The following is a 12,534-nucleotide window of genomic DNA, read 5'->3' on the forward strand; positions in this document are numbered from 1 at the left end:
CACTGAGCTGTTGTGACACAGCGCAGTTGGCATGAGCTGCCTCTGAACAGCAATACACCCCAGACCATGTTTTCTTTCTATTTCTCCATAGACAGGTAAGCTTCAGATTTAAACAACTGAATTTTAAAACACCTGGATGTGTGTATCTTATTTCACTGGTAATGTTGTAAGGCTGTGTTTTAAGTTGAACAACAGTTCTATAAGATGCTTTGGAACCCTTTCAGCATGTCTCTAAAAGCCCCCAGTTTGTCTGAGCTCCTATACTCTCAAGCCTCAGTAAATAAGGCACATGTATGAAATGGTCTTAAGGAAACCTTGGACAGACTGAAGAGTCTTAGATCAGGTTTAGTATGTGCTACGTGGATTAACATGAGGTTTTCTCAGCTGTAGAGGCGTAATTCCTTGAAATGTTACACATTTCAGTTAGAGAATCAGTGTTATACATGCTGGGTACACTTATGCTGCCTTTTTTGTTACAGAAATAAAACCAGCAATGCTTTTATGAAAAGGCTGATCTAGTTTCTGCAACAAAGCAATCACACTTTTGTAAAGCCTAAGAAAAGCCCCATGGATCTTCAGTAACAAACCACAATCCATCCTTTTAACAGAATAAACTTTTCTATTTGCCTTTTAGAAAGCATAGAGAGAAGTGCACTAAGAGTGTAAGTCATAACCAGCTCTGTGCCAAGCCTTCACTGACCATAGGGAGCCACAGGGATCCCACTTGCAGTCTCCACTTGAAAGCAGCAGCAATAAAGGGAAGAAGAAAAATGGGCAAAAGGCAAATCACAGCTGAATCAGCCCTCTGACTGCAGCTCAGCAGAGAGGAACACTTAGGGTGCCATGACCTCAAGCTCTTCAGGCATGAGAAACCTGTGTGAGAGGTGCACTTATTCAGGCACTGCAGCCACCTGGCTACTCCCTGGAAAAGAGAGGGACAGGCAGGCTCACAGGGCTGAAGCAAAGCCTCACTTCCAGGATGTCCACTTCACTACTCTGCCACAGCACTGAAGTCAGGGGATGAATCAGAATCAGAACGTCCATCCAAGACTAAGATTATGATTTTTTTTTTAAAGGAAAAATATTTGATAGACAATACAATACATACAGGATCCTGTGATTACACAGTAATACTGAATCTGAGTGACCTGTAAGGAAGAGTTCCTCTCTCCTGGTGTTGTTCTGAGGCCGTGTGATAAATTTTGCTGAGAATATGAAGGAATAATCAAAAGTGATTGAATCACCTCACTGTGCACCATGAGCCTACCAAGGCACAGGATTTGCACCTGTGCTAACACCCAACCCTCTCAAGCTCAAGTATAAAGCACTGGCTTAACCCCACATTCATACTTCACCTACTGACCCCAGCTGACTAAACACAATAGATAAATCAGGCAGTTCAGTTACTTGTGATTCTCTGTTGAGATACTCAGGAAAATCAGAATTTTTGTTTTGAGTGTTCATGCACACTTTGCAGCAGGCACTAGTGGTACAGGTTTTGGAACCAAAGGAGCACTTGTCATTCACTGCTTTTAAGAAAACTTTTGTTGGAGACAAGAATGTATACATTAAAATATTAACTACTAATGCTCTTGGAATTTACATCCAACTTGGTATGTATAAAAAATAATATTAAAAAAATTAAATTAAACAGCTTCCCTGGGAAAAAATGCAGCATTTTCCATTAATTTCTTTTTTTCCTCTCTCTTTTAAAAAGCTATTATATTGAAGTTTCAGGGTAAAACCTGCATTTAACTTAACCTTTCATGCACAGAAACAGCTCTGGGACTACCGAGCACTGAGACAATTCAGCATTACAAGTGCTGCAGATGGTCTTTGAAGCAAAACTCCTTCCTGCCCCAGTTTTATTCCACAAACTGCATGTCTCGTCATTGCCATCATCCAATTCTGAAGCCTAGCTGCTGTCCGAGTCATTGTCTTCATCTTCTTTCCCAGACAGAGCATGTTTGGATGAATCATTGGCTTCTCCCAAAGGAACAGCCCCTTTCCTCTGTGGCAGGACACTGAAAAAGGCCTCCTTCCAGTCTCTCTTCTCCAGGTAAGCCAGGATGATCTCAAATACTGCAACATCAGAAAAGCCCATCAGCTTTTACAGGGAGGTAAGTGAATTGCTAATAGAAACACACCCCCACACCCCCAAATCCGTCTTTACAGAGGTTTAGGTGCATGCTCTTGTGGCTTCTTCAGAGCAGAGCTGATGAAATGCAGGCAGGAACAGACACTGCAATTCTGCTACTGCTGCAGCCTGAAGCCAAGCACAGCTCAAATCTCCAGCTGCATGACAGTATTTCTCTTAGGAACTGAGACAAATATTGCAGTCTCACCAGTGCCTTCTGTACAGGCACCAATGCTTTCACATGTTTGACAGGAATCCTGCTGTGGATGCACTTGATTAAAGATTTTGACCCCTCCTATAAATAGCTCTAATTAGCTCTTCCTTTCTATATAAAGCAACAGTGAAAGATCCAATTTTAGAAACATGTAAAATCTTACAAATACATAAGTTTTTCTGATAATTTTTTGGATAATTTTTAAGTCCCATGCCATACCATATTCTCCTCCAAGCTTAAATAATCTTATTATCATGCAAATGCCAACCTCATTAATACGGCACTTTCAGAAAATAAAGTGATCACTGAGCAATGTGTTACATAAAAAAATAAACTTGAAATAAAGTAAGGTAAGTTAAGCTAAAGAATGTGCAGTGGGGCATAATAAAGACATTGGCACCATGTCAAAAATTTCCATGAAGGTCTGAGTAGGCTGCATTTGCATGTATTTTTGTTTAATGACACTGAAAGACAATCTAATAATAAAGTTGAAAGTTTAAAAGGAGCAGTATTCAAGGCTTGGTTAAGCCACTAATACTTCAATCAGAACCAGGAAATCAAGTAAAAATACAGTTATGAAAGTTCAGTAGCTGGAGTACTGCTGATACTAACTGAGGAAAGTCTACAGGTACTGAGGGAGTTACTGCTGAACAAAGCTGTTGAAAGAGGTGAAAACATCACACTCATTCATCCTCCCTTGGCATAAAATACAATGTTGGATAGTTTCCAACATTTTACTCACTTATACAGTAAACCTGAAAACAAGACCAGGATGGTAAGAAAGCCACAAGTAATCCTCAGACAAGCCAATGGGATACAATGTTCACTTCTAAATGGCTAAGATACTGTCATTTACATTTAACCATATCTACACTATTTAAAGTTCAGGGCAAATAGTGTATTCTGAAGGCAACTAAATTCAAGAAGTATCAACATAATAAAACAAGGTTTAGGCATCTGCACTACAGTGCAGTGGGTTTGAGGCGTGACTATTACAGGTACATTCTAAAATAATGTAATTGTTTTGTGATTTAGAACTTACCATGATTGACAGCTAACACTTTCCGACTGTTCATTTTGACAAAGTTTCCAAGTGGGAGCTGTGCGTGACCAATTCCCTGCTCTACAGCTTTTCTGTAAGTAATTCCCTGGGGAAAAGACACCAAAACAAGTGGATTGAGAATTACTGTTTCAGATGAGCCCATACAGATTCACTACAAGTATCATTTCCTGGCAAAAGTTTTGCCTGTTGCTGCCATGATGTTGCTTTAGAAGTTGGTTACAAAAGAAACTTAACCAGATTGGACAGCACCTTCCTCAAGGGCTACCACCACTGGAAAACTCACTACTTTATATGTATTTCACATTGTGACCTGTGGTCAAAAGGATTGTAAATGAAACCTGTTCATGCAGCTGCAGCTCCAGAACCATCAGCTGTTGGCTGTTTTAAAGGCGAGCTTATGTTAAAGTACAAAGCTATTCAGGTTGTAGTCACTCAATATTTTTTTCAGAGGAAGAGTAAAGAATAAGAAAACTCTGGAACACAAGCCACTGCTCCCACCACAAGTGTTTTTCACATTTCTTCAACATTTTTTTAAATTCTTTTTTGAAGAAGATTTCTCATTATTAATTATGTTAGTTTACACATGAATAGCAATAATGTCAAATAAGGTGCCAAAAAAAAGCTGCAAAGGAACAGACCCACAGCTTACCTTGTGGTGATTGTGATCCACCAGTCCTCCAATCACATAGGCTTTCTTCTCATCAAGCTCGCTGAGAACGTCTGGGGAATCTGAGGTAAGATATACTAGGTCTTCTTTCTTTATTAGCTCACTATAGTGCTCTGTTCTAATTTGGATATCCTCAAAAAAAGGTAGTTAAAAGAAGTTACATTCAACTGATGAATTGCTGGCCAAGCTTTACAGACCCAAGATGGGACTGGCAAAATAAATCCAACAGTATGTGGTCATTCCAAAGTCCTCCTTCACGTTCAAATACGTAGCACAGTGCAGACTGATTTTCTGTGTAAACAATCCAGTCCCTAGAGCACTGATTTGTAAAAATCAACATGAGATTTTCTGAAACCCAGAAGAACTTTACAAGTCCTTAAGTTCTTGTGATTCCCGTCAAATGTTGCCATATTTCTCCTATGGAGCCAAGTAGTTTTCAAGCCCATTAAAAAAGTGAACCCAGAAGCAAACGCTTAGTTAACATTACTTGTTCAGTAAGAGAAGTTTATGCTAAGCTCTCATGGAGAAGCTATTGCACAAAAACTGCTGGAAACAGCACTGCTTTTATTTGTTCTAAGTGCTCCTCCTCTGCAGCTGTTGGAATAGTGGCTTAACAGGGAGTCACAAGGAAAACCAACAAGAGCTTGACCACAGGAGAAGCGACTTCTCTTCAGAACGCTTCAGCGCTGAGAGGCAAGGTGATGAAAGTGAAAGTGCCCACCAGAGAACCACATCCCAACTGGCAAGTCTTGTTTTGGACATGGATAAAAGAGCACTGCCAAGACAGACAACTACTGGAACTGCCCAAATCAAGGAGTCCTGCTCAGTCTATCAAAAATGGAATTTGTTTAATAAAAATCAGTGAAAATGGATCTGTGTGTAGTTTTTCAAGCAAAAAATCAAATCTAGATTCAAGAGAAGCAGTCTTTGGCTTATTAAAGTTAAATCAATTAAAAGGACAAAAAGCTACACTTTTTCAAATATGCTATTGCTCACATGTATTATTACAAAAACCCATGCGGAAAAAAATAATGTTCTTCACAACTAACAATATAGTTAACAACTACAATCAAGACTTTAACTTTTTACAGAAATACTCAAATATTCACCTTCCAATTCACCCATCCTTTGTCATTTTCATTCATGTTGGTCTTCAGCTGTCCCCCATGGCTGGTCAAGTAAAACTTCAAACAGAACAAACAAGAGGTACAAAACATAGAAACGTCAATTTGCCACAATCTGTTTCCTCTCTTTCTACCCTTAACTGTTAGCTAAAAGTCTTAATATTTTTTAGATGGAAGTGGCACTAGGGCCATATTCATATAGTTACTGATACATTTAAAAGACAAATTCAGTGACTTTTTAAAAAATTTGCCAGAGCTAAAACCAAGAGTATCAACAGTCTCTTACTGGCACACCTGGATCTGGCACTTTTCATCTGCTTGCACATACTGTTCTATATATAGGTGTATCCTTATAACATGTGGGTGTTACAATAGAAGTAATTTTCTTATGAAAGAGGCAGCTTAAATATTTTCTTTTCCTACTACAGTTCTCATGTTTGGTACTTGGCAACAGTCAGCGTTCAGTTTGTTCAAACTCACCTGCACAGGATGAAATGCCTTGCGGTTTTCTGCGTAACATCTCTGAATCTGCTTGTGAAGCTTCTTAACATCCTGTACACAACACAGTTTGTTTTTATTTAGTCTTTTATACAGACCATCACAAAATGCTTTATCATGAGCCAGTCAGAAGCCAAAGAGAGAAAAAGGAAGCTTTTAACTGGCTAAAGTGACTACTTGGAGAGTATGGGCATCAGATCCTGAGAGGAAAAGCACCCATTGTGAGGGGATTATGCTGACAAGGAGAAACACACATCTTCCACACAGGTGTACTTAGACACCTCTGTGCATTGTGCTTGATTTACATTATTCTAGGGAAAAAAAAATCACAGGGATTTAATGAACATACAGAATTAATCTGAGTAATCAAACAGGTTTATCTCTGTGACAACACTCAGTCTGTAACCCATGGGAAAATCCTGAGAACATACAGTCTATATTTAAGAGAATTAAATATACCTAGTTAATCTGAAGTTTCATTTACCTTTAACACCATCAGGTCATCAAAGCTGCAGTCCACGATGAGGCGAAGCGTGCTAGGAACAACTTCCCTGCGCATGCACTTTCTGCCATTCCCCTCACTACTGGAATCCAATTTTGACTGACGTTCTAGTTTTCTCTTCTGGCGTTTTTCTTTTCGTTTCTGCCTAAGTAAACAAACAAATCAATCCTCTAAAAGTGCTGCCAACTCTGCTGAGGTACTGTGTTGTGCACACAAATGCAGACTTCTAGGGCCAAAGTGGTTGTCCTGTGACTGTGATAGTTTAAACTCAGCCTGTTGCCTGCATTTGTGCCACACTGAGACCAGCACAAAACACACTCCCCCCACCTTTGTGAAGTTCTGTAAATATCTACAGACATCTGACACAAATTCAATTTGCTTAATTAACCCAATGCTGGAAGTCTCATGGATTTAAAGGTGTTCTGAGTAAAGTCTCGTAACAGAACTAGCCAAAAAGTAGTTAGTTTACACATGAACAACAATCACAGTATCAGGATCAGAATGAGGAAGACAATTTACATCCCGTTTCACTGCACAGGTTTTCAAAAGGCTTCTGAAGAAATTGTTCCATCCTCCTGTCCTCCTGACAGAAGCAGGCAGCTGGGAGATCAAATTTCAGAGACAGCAACAACCACTGTCTTGGGAAGGAGGATGTGGCAGTCAGTGGGATAAGAATAAACCACCATCAGCACATCTGCAGATACACTTTCTCTCAACACATCAAAACAGAAGCTCTATATAAGTCAGCATAACTTGTAGCACAGCACTTCATGTCTCAAATGCGGCTGCTTTTATTCAGTGTCTTTGTAAGAATCTCAAGTCTGACAGCACCAGGAAAAAAGGAACAAGGCCACACGTTCTGTCTCCCTTCTAACAAATAACAACATGCACGTTTGAATCCCCCCTCACATCCTCCTGAAGCCGAGGAACAATTCTAGTATGAGGAGGGGACGCTTACCTCTACAGCCTCTTCAAGTGCAGACCAAGTAGCCTGGGGCTACTGCTTTAAACCTGGTGTGGGAGAAAACTGGTTCAACTGCCTTGATTTGATGAAGCAATTCACAAGCACATTCTGCTGACACATCGTTATTATTAGCACTAAATATTACATGGGAACCATGGGAAGCTGCTTTGCAAACCATACCTCCGTAGATCTCTCTGTTCTTCCCACTGCTTCTGCTTCAACAGCTTCTTCCTTTGCCTCTTGGACATGGACTCAAGGCATTCTTCCTTGCCTGAGCCTGCCTCCAGTCTCTCTACTGGATTGTCATTTGACTTCACCTTTCCGTCCACATCAGGAACTTCAAGGAATGGGGTATTTTCCATTGGCACCTCTGGACTGTCTGTGGGTGACTCAGATGACATTAGCTTTTGGCTGGGTTTTCTGACTTGTTTGTCAGCACATGCCGGATATTTCATTAAAAACAATTCTTCTGCTCACCAGTTCTCTAGGAAACAAAGTGATATAAGTGTCATTAACAAGATGCTTAACTAGAATAAACACCACTCAACACCTACTATAAGCCTGAATAAAGAATAAGAGAAGGCCTTTTTAGTTTGTTTAAAGTCTGTGCAAATAATAACATGGAACATTCTAAAAAGATTATAACCTATATTCTGAGAGTCTAAAATTCTGCCTGCTAGATCTGCAGGTGGTGAATAGCTTCTGATTAAAAACTTTGCAAAAGAACACCAGCATAAATTTAGGGAATCATACTGAATCAAATGTAATAGAACAAAAAGTATTAGCAGGACGTGTACACAAACACAAAAAATTAAGGACATGTCTTACAATATAACTACAGCAGCATATTAGAGAAATATGTAATATAGAAGTATGTAATTTTAAAGTGACTAAAGCCATTTGGGGGGGGGGGGGAAAGAAGTATGAACGAGCTGTACTCCTTCAAAATTAATTTTTATTTCTCCCGAAAACAAAAGACACTGGCCACTAAAAGACACTGGCCACTGTCAGAAGACAAACACAAGTAAAAGGATGAACAACTGTTATTCAGCAAAACACTCTCAGTTCAAACCAACTACAGTTATAACCACTCCTTTCCCATGGCTAGCACGATTTTTCCGCACTAGCAGCTCGTCTGTGCTCGACACTCACACAATTCCCCAAGGACAACTTCACCGGAGAACGCTGCATCTCCACCAGGCAGGAAACAGCAACCCCCTGCTGCCTGCAGAAGCAGCACAGACAGGGAACACAGCGCAGCAGAAACCCAGCGGAGCTTTTGCTGGCACATCCCCATTTCCCTGTGTGAGGGCGTTCGCACACCGAGCCCTGCACACCTGCGCACACCTGCGTGCCTGCATACAGGCGCACAGACACACATACGCATACACACATACACACACACACACGCGAGCACACGTGTATCTACACACGGACACGTCATACGCCACTCATGACTGCGGAGGGCAGGCCGCAAGCCCGCGGAGGGCCGTGACCCACCCCGGCGGCGGGGCCGGGCCGGGCGCGGTGCGGGTCCGCGCTGAGGGCCCCTGGGGGCCGCCATGTTCCCCCCCGCCCCCGAGGGGCCGCAACGTACCCGCGAGCCGCCCCGCGCGCGCCCGGCGTGGGAAGGGGCGGAGCCGCGCACGCGCAGGCGCGCGCGAGAGGGAAGCAGAGCGGCGTCCGCGCGAGGCCGCCGGGCTGGGCGCCCCCCAGCGGCGGGCGGTGTCAGGGCGCGCGCCACCTCCCTCACACCCCTAGCCGTGGCTTTGGGGGCTCCGTGGGGATAAAGGGCAGCGAAAAGGAAGAGAAAAGCTTATTTTTATCTGATGGTTTGAGTTCAGGCAGGGGCCAGCGAAGTATTTTTGGCTGGTGGCATTCCTCCGGGCAGATTTGTAGCCGTCCCCGGCAGTGCCGCGCTCCCTCCGCCCCCGCGGGAGAGGGCCGCGCCTTCGCGCTTCCTATTTTTAAAGGCCGGCGACAATTAGGTTTTTAAACTCCGGTGTCAATGCCCAGCGAAGGCAGTGAAGTTCTTTCACTGCCAGATAACTTTACGAAAGAATGCTGCCCTGTTTCAGGAGTCGGTTTTGGAGACTGGGATGATATTCTACGGGAACAATGTATGTTGGGCAGCCTGAGTATGTAGATGTCTGTTTGCCCCCGGTTAACGAGGCACACAAAGTTAGCAAACACACGAGCGTGCGCTGCCATAATCCCCTTTCCGTGTGCATCAGTGTTTAGCTCAGGTTTCATGGGTGCCACATATACACACTCGGACAGTTTTAGTGCTGGTTTCGGGTTCGCCACAGCTGTGTTGCACTCACAAAACTGCGCGGTGTCACTATAGTGAGACACTGACCTTTCAACTGCTGCTGGAATTTAATATTTGCTGTAGTATTTGATCTAATTTGTGATTCCTGTTCAGTGCATTGCTTTAAAAATAGCTAGATTTGCATTTGCTGGGGTCTATTTAAAACCTCACTCACGTTACTATTAATATCTAGCTTGACACCCCAGCATCATAAAAGCCCAAATGCTCCAGTCTCCCTGTGGAGAATCCTTTGGTGTTTTTTGGTCACTGAAAGGGAGCAGATGAGTTACCAATAGAAGCCCTTTTTTTTGAAAAAAGCAAAAGACATCTGACAAAGTCATGTAATACTCAGATGTGCTTTTTCCTAGAATGAAGAAGCTGCTTACGCAGTTTGTTTTTCTCATAGTGCCCTCTGCAAAGCGTCAGTATTGCTCATCCAGCCCCCTGTGTCCTCAGACAACAACAGAGCATCATGCAATGTTTTCCAAAGTCTGCCAAGTGGTGACAAAGTGAAATGAAAAACTGAGCAGTCGCAAATATTGGGAAAGAGCTGTCTGTCTAAATTTCATTATTTTTATAGGGCCTTAACGTGACCTTTTCAAGATGCTGATCCCAATGGTGAGTCACCCTCTCTCTCAGCAACAGAAAGAACTAAATATTCCAGAGCTCAAAGCTGCAGCTCAAGAGGCAGACTATGGAGAAGAAAAAAGATACTCAGGGGAGGCTCAGGTGTGGGCAATGTCATTGCTCCCTGTGGGCTGGGCCTGACTGCAGCACTCTTGAGGAAGGCTCAGGTTGCAAACTGGCTTTGGCCAGTGGCTTGGGTGGGCATCTCTGACCCCCTGCCCCCTGTGGCAGAAACAGGGGGTCTTATTCACCCAAAGCCTGCGAGCTGGGGGCACATGGGCAGCAGCTGAAGGGTAAGGATGCACTGAGGTGCTTTGGTTTGAGTTGAAGGGGTACTGAAGGTTTGAGTTGAAAAGCAAGATCTTTGTGCTGTTGCTTCAGAAGAGAAGGCAGAAAGAAACATTTTGTTGACTCAGAACATGGGAGGAAATTAGTTTTATTAGGCTGTATAAAGATATGAGCCCTATAGTTTGGACTCTGGAAAATGTGCAGCAGCAGGAATACTTTGACCCCAGTCTGTATGCCAGCATGGCGTGAGGCATCCATGAGGGGCTGAGCCTGTACGTGGAGTGGACTTTGGTGGGCACAGCGCCGTTTGCACGGGTGTAATCTGCCTGAAAGGAAGTCACTGCTGATTAACTCTGGCCATAACTGGGGTGAGGCTCAGGCCTCCTGTTTCTAAGATGTCTGAAGAGCACCCCAGCTCTGTGTTACAGGTAAGCCTGTGGGTGTATAAATGTGCGTGCACGTGGAAATGTATGGACCAAATTCCTCTACGTGGCAGTTGTGCCCTTAGCTCTGCAATTGACACAGCTACAGTGGTATCCAAAGAGAGATGTGGATTTACATCAGCAGGAGATCTGGCTAGGGATATTCTAACAGAGGCCTTTTTTTAAAAAAAAGTATTTTATTTGAAAGAAGAAATAAATTTCCTGTGTCTCAAGAGCACAGAAAGAGGACAATTGCTCTTCTTCAGATTTCAAACCAACGTCACCTCCCCCTTCTGAGTAAAATGTCAATGCTACTTTTCTGAAGCAGGACCCATATCTCTGGTCTTTCTCTAGATGGAGTTGGTTTTGCACCAAGATAGTGTCCTTATTTTTTTCAAAACAGCACAGAAAGCCTGGAAAGCTCCTTGTTTACTAAATGCCGCAAAAGGAGGCCTCTGCCTCAGCCCCTTGAATTCGAGAGCATGCCACAACCTGTGCTGAGAAAGCAGCATAACCAACCACAAATGGGGAAGAAGCAAAGGCAGACCCCTGGGGTTTCCTAATCTCCTCCCTCCCACGTGTGCACACACAAACAAAATACAGGAAGAGGCCCAGGGGGAACTTCACAAGGTGCAGATGAGCATGGGGGAGAAGCAGTGGCATGGGCCTGTTGTTTCCCACTGCTGGGCAATGATTGACATCCACAGGGTTTGCTCAACTTCTCTTTACCACAAAAAAAAAAAAAAACAAACCAGAGGAGGCACTTATACCCCTCAAGGTGAAGGCTGCTCTCACTTTACCATCCCTCACAGAGAATGGGGCCCTCTGGGAGCATCTAATTGCAGCCTGGGGTGGCACTTGCTCGGTTGGGGTGTGTGTAGATCGCAGTCACATGAAATCAGCCTGAGGAAGTGAAGTGGAAGACTGTGTGGATGGCTCCCTTGTGTGTTTCCTTTGCTGGCAGGAGCAGATCCTGCTTCCTCCCAGAGCTGGGAAGGCTTTGTGTGCTGGGGAGAGGCCTGCAGCCTCGCAGGGCATGCCAAGAAACACGGAGGGTTGGCCTGCTGCCCCACTGACACCTGAGGGACAGCTGAAGGACATCCTTTAACCAGCCCTGTGGCCATGAGGTTAGTGTCAGAGGGCCTGGGATTTACGGTCAGAGCAAAAGGGAGGCATGTGGGTTAGTCAGGCAGGGCTTTTCAAGGGAGGTGGTGAAGGAAGCACAAGAAAAGGGGGAAGGGCTTGGTTTGCCCTGCTCCCAGACCTTGCCAAGCTGGTACCCTTCATGGAGATGGGACAAAATGTCTTGTTTTATCTCATCTTTCAGGCTCTAACCTCTGCCACTGCAATGATATAAAATGGGGGCTGGGGATGCTGAAAGAAAGAACATTGATTTAGTATGGTACAGTGCAACAGGCACTGACATCACATCTGAGTGTGTAATGAAGTAGGATCCGTTTTTGGGATGGCACTGATAAATCCCATGTACTTCTGCTTCCTGGAAGACCCTTAAAAAACCTCTGCTTCTGTGGTTGCTCAGAGATGATGACAGATGATGCAAGACAGTGGAAACAGTGGTCAAGATCTGGCCCCTGGCAGAAACAGAGCTGATGGTCCTTTCATACAGAGAGAGGAGTGGTGGCAGGATCTGGTTCTTCCAGCACTGGAGGTGGGCTCTGCTGCTCAGAAATGGGTCTGTGTGGGCTCAGCATTCAAA

General features: G+C 43.8%; 1 protein-coding gene across 3 annotated transcripts; it reads right to left on the reverse strand.

The window, feature by feature from the left end:
* Positions 1 to 1,398: 1,398 nt before the first annotated feature.
* Positions 1,399 to 8,813, reverse strand: TRMT10A (tRNA methyltransferase 10A). Of its 3 annotated transcripts, none has more exons than XM_063156398.1 (8): positions 8,767 to 8,813; positions 7,350 to 7,653; positions 6,188 to 6,350; positions 5,686 to 5,757; positions 5,191 to 5,265; positions 4,064 to 4,213; positions 3,394 to 3,499; positions 1,399 to 2,082 (listed from the first exon to the last, which is right to left on the reverse strand). In XM_063156398.1, exons 2-8 carry the CDS (start codon positions 7,622 to 7,624, stop codon positions 1,916 to 1,918), a joined length of 1,008 nt encoding a protein of 335 aa, XP_063012468.1. In that variant the 5' UTR covers positions 7,625 to 7,653; positions 8,767 to 8,813; the 3' UTR covers positions 1,399 to 1,915. The 3 variants fall into 3 exon arrangements, with proteins under 3 accessions (XP_063012468.1, XP_063012469.1, XP_063012467.1); XM_063156399.1 differs by lacking the exon at positions 8,767 to 8,813 and adding an exon at positions 8,670 to 8,688; XM_063156397.1 differs by lacking the exon at positions 8,767 to 8,813 and adding an exon at positions 8,322 to 8,595.
* Between the last annotated feature and the right edge of the window lie 3,721 nt (positions 8,814 to 12,534).

This window comes from Melospiza melodia, chromosome 5 (genome assembly GCF_035770615.1).
Source record: "Melospiza melodia melodia isolate bMelMel2 chromosome 5, bMelMel2.pri, whole genome shotgun sequence".
In the NCBI taxonomy this organism is placed as follows: Eukaryota; Metazoa; Chordata; class Aves; order Passeriformes; family Passerellidae; genus Melospiza; species Melospiza melodia.

Excerpts from the sequence above, each read along its gene's own strand:
- TRMT10A (XM_063156398.1), bottom strand. The coding sequence starts at position 7,624 with ATGAAATATCCGGCATGTGCTGACAAACAAGTCAGAAAACCCAGCCAA. Across the intron at positions 5,758-6,187 it reads ATGACCTGATGGTGTTAAAG|GATGTTAAGAAGCTTCACAA; the intron begins GTAAATGAAACT and ends TGTTGTGTACAG. Across the intron at positions 4,214-5,190 it reads AAGGATGGGTGAATTGGAAG|GATATCCAAATTAGAACAGA; the intron begins GTGAATATTTGA and ends CCTTTTTTTGAG.